This window comes from Chanos chanos, chromosome 6 (assembly GCF_902362185.1).
Source record: "Chanos chanos chromosome 6, fChaCha1.1, whole genome shotgun sequence".
Classification (NCBI taxonomy): Eukaryota; Metazoa; Chordata; class Actinopteri; order Gonorynchiformes; family Chanidae; genus Chanos; species Chanos chanos.
This window is the reverse complement of record NC_044500.1, coordinates 16163950-16171982: the sequence shown is the minus strand read 5'-3', so window position 1 is coordinate 16171982 and position 8033 is coordinate 16163950. Positions and strand designations below refer to the sequence as shown.

Sequence of the window (8033 nt, the reverse complement as noted above, 5' to 3'; positions counted from 1 at the left end):
AAGTTATTTGCCACATAAACTCAGTGGCTTTCTGTGTGCCTCCAGTTATTATAGTGTTATTATGATGTTTAATCTATTTCGTGCTGTTGATCTGATGTAACATATCCATAATTGACAGCCCTCACAAAATGACTCTGAGAGTGCGGGATTCATAGTGTTCTCCCCTCAGATATCGCGTCAATAAGGCATCTGGTCTTCACTCCACCAATATACAACTCAGTCAAAGGGAAACTCCCAGATCCATTCACTGTGGGTGAACCTCATCATCTGGTGTCACAGAAAACTGTACCACAGTTGTCAGCAATACCCTACAGCAATTTGTAAATTATAAAGTTCTTCCCAGGGTGGGTGTTTTTTACCCTACCACTGCAGGCCTTTTTTTTGCTTACCTTCAGTTTAATCATCTTTTATGGTTATTAGTTTGCCCATTATGTTTCACTTAAAGTTCAAATCTTGTAGAGGTCGCCAGAATGTAAGGATAAAATGAGATCTTAGTCACATCTTAGGTCTTTATATTTTCTCTTCATTATTTATTTCCAAAACAAAATCATGAAGTACAACTAGAGGTAAAACTGAAGTGAAAAGTCCAGTGTAATATGCAACAGGCTGACAAGGTGGACGGACAGATGGACGGACAGGTGGACGGACAGACAGACAGACAGACAGACAGAGAGATAGATAGATAGATAGATAGATAGATAGATAGATAGATAGATAGATAGATAGATAGATAGATAGATAGATAGATAGATACCTCTTAGATAGATCTACCTCTTAAGCCTCAGTCTCTAAAATGAAATCTAACTAACAGTCTGCAGTTTTGGGTCCTACTGATTTACAAGCAAAGGCTAAAACAGCATCTGTCCACATGCAGGATAATATGAACAAGTTCTGGGTTCAAGTCCAAACACGGATTCAGATTACAGCTGATGACTATGCCATTCTTGAAAACAACGCACAGCAAGTGCCATTAATTTTAAAACTAAAATAATTGAAACTAAAAAAAAAACGCATATCAAAACTACTTTGAACAACATGATTTCTTGATTTCATGAAAGATCGTTTCTGAAATTAACACACACAGAGGTCTTTTCTTTCATGTATGCTCAATACTTTATATTCAAGAATGTCAAAACCAATGTTTTGAAGAAATTTGTATTGAACAGATATTTAACTCATTTACATTATTAAGTCATTATTGCTTTAGTTTATGGTCAAATTAATTGATTTTCTAAAAATGTTAAGAGGCGAATGGTACAGATGATATATAAACGTGAAGTGACGACAAATAACAGCCTTTACATTTGAAAAGCTATAAGTGCATTCCTTTGAACGCGGTGCTTAACAGGCTTATGAAAACTCCAAACTTTGATAACCCATAGAGGGCGTGAGGTGGTGCACTCTGCAATGGGACTAAAGTTTGGAGCACATCTGATCACAAAAAAATTACGCAACTGATATAGTGCAACAGGATGAAGATAACAGAACTCGCATACCATAACGATCAAGCGAGGTGTACACTGTAGTTTACTTGCTAAAAGTTTGGAAATACTAGGCTACTGATTGCGTATTTTGTGGTACAAGACAACTAGAACGTTATCTCATAAGCATCAGATTACATGTTGTATATTCTATTTTGGTCATTAAAAAAGGAGAGAGGACCTTATGGTGACTGTCAAATCCTATAATTTTAGCAATGCAATGGGATGCCCGAAGCCAGTTCCTTAGCCTAATCTCTAAACCCAAGGTCATGGTATGCTGTCAATCCTCTAATAATGGCTTTCCTGTTGGGTACGCTTTGGGGTTTATGGTACCCTTTCTATAACGACATGACGTCTAGATCTAATATTAAGTTTAACCTACTTCTGTAGCGAACAAAGCAAGAATGATAACTGTCTATTGTCGTGCAGAATAGACGAGGTTAGTAAGGGCTCTAGAAGTTTGCAGGCTGTTCAAGTACCTCTAGTTAATGATAGCTTCGCATTCCGACTCTTGCAACTAGCGTGACAAACGGGTAGGGTTAGAGCCTGCTGGGAGCAATTTTGCATTCCTCTTACTTGGAACTTCAATCCACGCCCTCTGAAGTAATAATGTTTGGAACAGATCTCACCCCAGCTATTTACTCCCATACGCTTGATATTGAAAGGATAACAGGTAGGGTACTGCTCATTTCATTTGGCAAAGGATGCGTCTTGTTTAACAAGTATTTTATACGCATTAACTGAGGGAATATATTCGTGAGTTTATAAGGTCATTAATCACATATCAAACGTTTGTTCGTCTTCGTCTTAGACTGGAGAATTAAACATGGTAAGCAGCCAGGTCGAGACTACTGAGCGCAAGAAAATGCAGCAGCACCGCCGGGAAAGGAGAAACAGAGGAGATGGCTTCTATTCATGTGACAGCTCGCCAATGCCAGGTTCACCACCATCAAAACGGTGTGGGTCAGACGTTTCAGGCATTAATCGTTCGCATTCGGATGTCTACAACAGTAAGCAGGATATGGCAACTAGACAAACACCACCATCCAGCAATTCAGGTGTGTTAATGACTATTTCCCGGGAAAGAAATGGCATCCAGATTATACAACAGTTTGTCAATAAAAACGGTCAACAGTTTGCTCTCTAAGTAGCCTAGACTTTAGTGACTTGATGACTGAATATTTAGTTACAAGACTTTTATAAGAACAGATCCCTGTTTTGCTTGTTAGGATCAAGTGAGGTAAAACGAACACCTCAACTACCATCAATGTTCACTGCTGTCCATATCCATTAGGAGGCACAAAACAAATTAGCACATTTTCTCTGTTTTCATACTGTTTATAATGTTTTGAGGTGGGAAGTACAAATGCAAACTCACAAGTTTTACAGTTGCATTTACCCAAATATTCTAGTGATCTGAACTTTTTAGTAAAGTTACAGGACATAAATTGTTACATGAGTGCACGTTGGATCCGAGTTTGATCGTTCACGATACACATTTGTCAGGGTATCATGGAAAGCTGAAGGGACAGTTATTTCGAAACTTTTGATTGTGCAAATTTGCCGTCACAGCAGTTCTGTCAGTCATAAGAAGCACACAGGTAGATGCTAATTGTGAATTTACCCCGTCTTTAATATCATCAGCAATAGGTGTTATCACTTCATGATATCTAATCATGAAGTGAATATCTAATAATCTGTGCACTGTGGTTGTATAACTGTGGTTGAGTTCACTCTAGAAGTTTTCCAACTCTCTAGGATTAGATTTTTAGAGCTTAGTATACTTGCACTTCTTAATGTTGAAACACAATTGAAAATTTATTGTTCATGTAATGCCACTTCAGGTTCAAAACCCTCTACACCTAAAACTGAGAAAAGGTACCTAGGCGTTCGGGTAAGAATGCCAGTGAGAGATATGCTGAGGAACATACGGATAGCCAAGGGAATGGACCCCAAAGAAATCCAGGTATGACTTCCTTTATCAACATTCCCAGGTCCAATACATAAAGTCATTTGCACCTGTGCAATAATGACCTCTTCTCTCTTCTCAACCTAGGGAAAATCAACCAAAGCGTCAAAAGGTTAGAGAAAACTTTGTATTTGTTTGTTTGTTTGTTTTTTAAACCAAAATTTGTCTTGTTTAAAAATGAATTAATTTGTAATTTTCTGTATAATTACTATAAGGAGATAAAAAGCGTGTCAACACAAATGGAGAACGTAGGAACGCTCTAGTAAGTATAGTTTCTTAATATCTTTCTCATTTAAAGTTTGAAGCTAACTATACTGTTTAGGAATATTTTCTGCCTTGTTAACACAGAATTTCTCTCATGCCCCCACTACATTGTATGTTTCAGAAAAAACATCAGACAAAGGGTTTGGAAGAACTCGCCATAATTGTGGAGGTACTGGAGGAGGACCTCAGGACCAGTAGATCACACAGACAAGCAAACAAGCTTGGTTCATCCACATTGTTTTCAGAGCAGAAGGGGAAATCCTTTGGTGAAGACGTATCCTCACAGAACCCATTTTTTAGACAAAAAAGGGGGAATGAGCAGTCCTTGTCCCCCAGTCATAGCTGGCCCTCAGAGAATTCCCCCACCTACTCTGTAGAAGATTACAATTTCTTTCCGTCTCCAGCTTATAGCCAGTGTATCAATCAGTATCCAAGTATTCAAGGAGGGTACAGCAGCGATGAGTCAGACGACTATAGATGCAGTGACCAGTATGGGATGGCTTACTCTCCCAGCTCATATGAGTACCAAGTGCCCTCACCCACAGATTCAGCCTTTACCAATCCTGAGCTGGACTGTTGGAGTGACTACCAGGAGAGCCTTGGTGGTCCCTGGCCCTGTTCGCTGCTGGAGAAATGGGAGAACATGGTGTTCTTCAGGACTCAGATGGAAAGAGAGGAGAGTCTGCTGAGGGAAGTGTCTGATAGAGAACTTCTCGCCATGGACGAAAATGGAAAAACGTAAGTTATCTGTTGCTCAGTGCATACTTATACTAACACATTTGGTTGTAACAAAAGAAGAACAACAATGCAAAACTTGCACTTACCTGAACATGTCTCAATGGGGATATGAAAATCTAAAATGGCATTTGTTTTTTTGGGGTTTTTTGTTTTTGTTTTTTGCTTTGCCAACAGCAATCATTGTACAGACAAATCAAAGGAATTCCATATTGTAAGTGGTGAACGTAATAGTGGTATTTTGCATCTTATAACAAAATGTGCTGTAGGCTATAGATGTTATCATGTCTTTGGCAACATACGTGGAGCTGACGGGAGGATTTCAAGAACAAAGTATTCAATGAGTCTCCATACTTTCTGGGCCAGGTCGACTCATCATGACATGAAAAGCAGCCATACCTGCCTCTACCATTTCCATTTAGATCAGACTCTGAGGTTGATTCTTTTCTTCAAAGTCTAATTAACTTTTTTTTTTAAATCCCTTGTCTTAGTTTTTAGCCTGTGAGAAAAACAAAACACGTTTTTTGGTTTAGGTATTATGTTTCCCATAAACCTCAGACACCATGATGTCCTCTCAGCTAATGATTTTAACACAGGCTGTAGTGAGCCAGTCTCTAAGTATTCCTGTTTGCTTGTTTGATGGTTACGCCTCAAGTAAACAAACATCTCTGTTATAGTAGTTATGGAATAATTTGAGGATTTGTGTTAAACTGTAGAATATTTTTGATGTTTATTGGATTATTTGATCTTTTCAGAACAGAGATGTGTTACCCCACCATGTTTGAAGAAAAACACAAACACACAGACATACACACACACACACACACATACACACACACACATCAAACATCCTGAAACTTTACACCAGTGAAAAATGACTCTTTACAATCAGAGAAATCATAAACATAAGACAACAGTCTACCCCAGGAATCAGATGTTTAGCTCATGAATTCACATTTATCTTGATAAAAGATTTAATTCTATTTCCCCAGGTATCTTCACAAAGTTGTTGAGGAAGGGAGAAGAGCTGTTGTTTATGTGGTTGCCAAAAGAATGGCAGCGCTCAAGAAACTGGATGCTAAAGATGCAGAGGGAAAGGTAATACCCATACACACAAACACACCCACACACAGACGCGCACACACACACACACAGACACATACACAGACACATACACACACACACACACACACACACACACACACACACACAAACAAACATCTACATAGACTCATACACAGTGACTAAACACTTTTTTTTCTATTTTTTTTTTCAGACCCCTCTCCATCTAGCCACTCAGAAGAATCAACATTTGATGGTTGCTGATCTGATTTCACTGGGCGCAGATGTTAATGAGAGAGACAAGTATGGCAAAACATGTCTTCACCTTGCTGCAGAGCGTGGATATGTCAGAGTCTTGGAGGTAAAATCTTGCTACTAACTCTTTGAGTAGTGCCTCAACTACCCTTGTGGTCACCATTGTTGCATGAATAGCCTTTCTTAACTTGAGAGGAATATAGGGGTACCATACAGTTGTATCCTTATTTCAGGTTGTGTAGAACAAAGAGTTGCTATGTAGATACATGCTCATTTTGTGGTAAACTGAAAAGGACTACAAAAGTAAAGTACATTCTGCAAAAACTGTGTGATATTTTCTTTTGATAGAATGGTTTGTATGAGCTTTAACATGTTCTGTTTCTCACAACAGGTCCTGAAAAATGCCATGAAAAATGGGATGTATATAGAATTGGAGGCCAGAGAAATGAATGGTATATATGTATTTTTCACCCTATCCTAAAGAGCATTTATGATATTCTCTGTATCTGGGTACTTTCAAGCGGGGCCCCAAGTTTTTGTCATTACTTTGAGTTTAACTTTCCAAAAAAGAAAATAAGAAGAAAACAAAAACCCGACCAAATATCCAAGATTTAGTGCAATAAGATCTAGCCAAGATAAAGAAAATTGTGAAAGTTGAAGTGGGGAATCGATTCAAACAATTCTGATGAATAGTGATATGCATTTACGACGTTAAAGAAATCTGATCCTCTACTGGTATATTTTTTTGTGTGTGGTGACTCAAAGTTACATCACCTTAGGATAGCTGTTCATTAGTACTAGAATCTTGACAAACCTGTCACTTGTCACCCACTAGTTATTGACACTGCGGCACTATCGTTTCATGTGCTTTGTTGTTTAGCCAGTCTGGAACTGATCTACTGTAATTGTTTGACATTGGCTCATCTAGGGCGTACCGCATTGCAGTGCGCAGCCGTTGCCCTGAACAGCAGTGTCTGTGGGCTGGAACTAAGCATAGTGCCCAGCCAGGTAAGGCTGCACAACTTACGCCAAGAGCAGATGATGGAAACTCTGGAGTGCCTCTTGCAAATGGAATGCAATTTACACAGTTTGGTGGGTATGACTGTTCATGTGATTATGATATCTTGTCTTATGATCGGCCCATTCATAAGTCATTTGTCCAAAACGAACAGTAGAATGCTCATTCTAATAACTGCAGTGGGCCTCAATGACAAAGATTCTCATAAGCATTCACCTTCCATCTTTGTTGCTGTTCTCCATCACCAAATAAGAGGCTGCTTTATGAGTCCTTAAGCTTTACATTTTATGATATTGATTATCTCTCTGAAATACAGTAGAATACTTAAAAACTCACAAGATTGTGCCCGCGTGTCCCTTGTGGATCATTTTGTTTAAAGACACTCGTAACTGACATGTAATAGATCTGATCAGCATAAGAAGAGCAGCAACAACATTTACGAAATGTGTGAAAGTCATGGTTATATGTTCAAACAGGATCATCAGCTGAAGGAACAAGCCAGCATGATGAAACCAGGGATGGATTCACTCAAGTGTGAACAGTTTGCCCACCTCCCTTCTAGAGAAGACAAGGTAAGTCTCACTGATTGTTTAGCGTGTTTTTTTTTTATTGATCAGTAGCCGTGTTTTATTCAACATCCCATTAAATGTAATAAGTTAACTTGCATTTTTTCTGAATTCAAAATCTAGTGTCTAGTACACCACTGGCTACATGACACCATATACCTATGAATTGCAGATGGTCTCATTGAGTTTTTCCTCATCTTTCAGGCAATGTACATGATCTAGGAGTAAATTGCCTGCCTTCTCAACTGGATTTTGCAAACTGAATAGTTTGTCTGCTATGGAAGGCAGCCTTGTGACCCGACAGTAAAAGTTTTTGAGTTAATACTAGTTTTAGCATGCCAAGGAAGAAAACATGTAAACTCCTGGTAGTTTGTTTAAAAATTATTAGGGAGAAACATGTCTTTCATGGCTTGTTAAAACCTTTAAAACATGCAACCAGGTGTTTTGTTAAGTGCAAACACACAGGAAAACCTAGTGTTTCAACAAACACACTGGTTGCGCAATAGCTGGTTTCTGAGAAACTTCCACTGTATGTTGCGTTAAAGTAGCAAAATATTAATACAAATATAAAAGAATTTGGTTTGATTAAAGTGTGTGCAACTGCAAAAGCCTATTCCAAGGTCTCTGCACTTGCAAATTTTTGCTCCAGGAGTAAACGTGATCATGGGTTTAAAGTGATATGC

The 8033-nt window shown here is 38.6% G+C and overlaps 1 protein-coding gene across 1 annotated transcript; it reads left to right on the top strand.

The window, feature by feature from the left end:
* Positions 1-2307: 2307 nt before the first annotated feature.
* Positions 2308-7572, top strand: LOC115815142 (NF-kappa-B inhibitor zeta). The gene is made up of 11 exons (XM_030778107.1): positions 2308-2491; positions 3326-3447; positions 3538-3562; positions 3666-3712; positions 3836-4452; positions 5442-5547; positions 5726-5872; positions 6158-6218; positions 6695-6858; positions 7261-7356; positions 7555-7572. Exons 1-11 carry the CDS (start codon positions 2308-2310, stop codon positions 7570-7572), a joined length of 1587 nt encoding a protein of 528 aa, XP_030633967.1.
* The last annotated feature ends 461 nt before the right edge of the window (positions 7573-8033 follow it).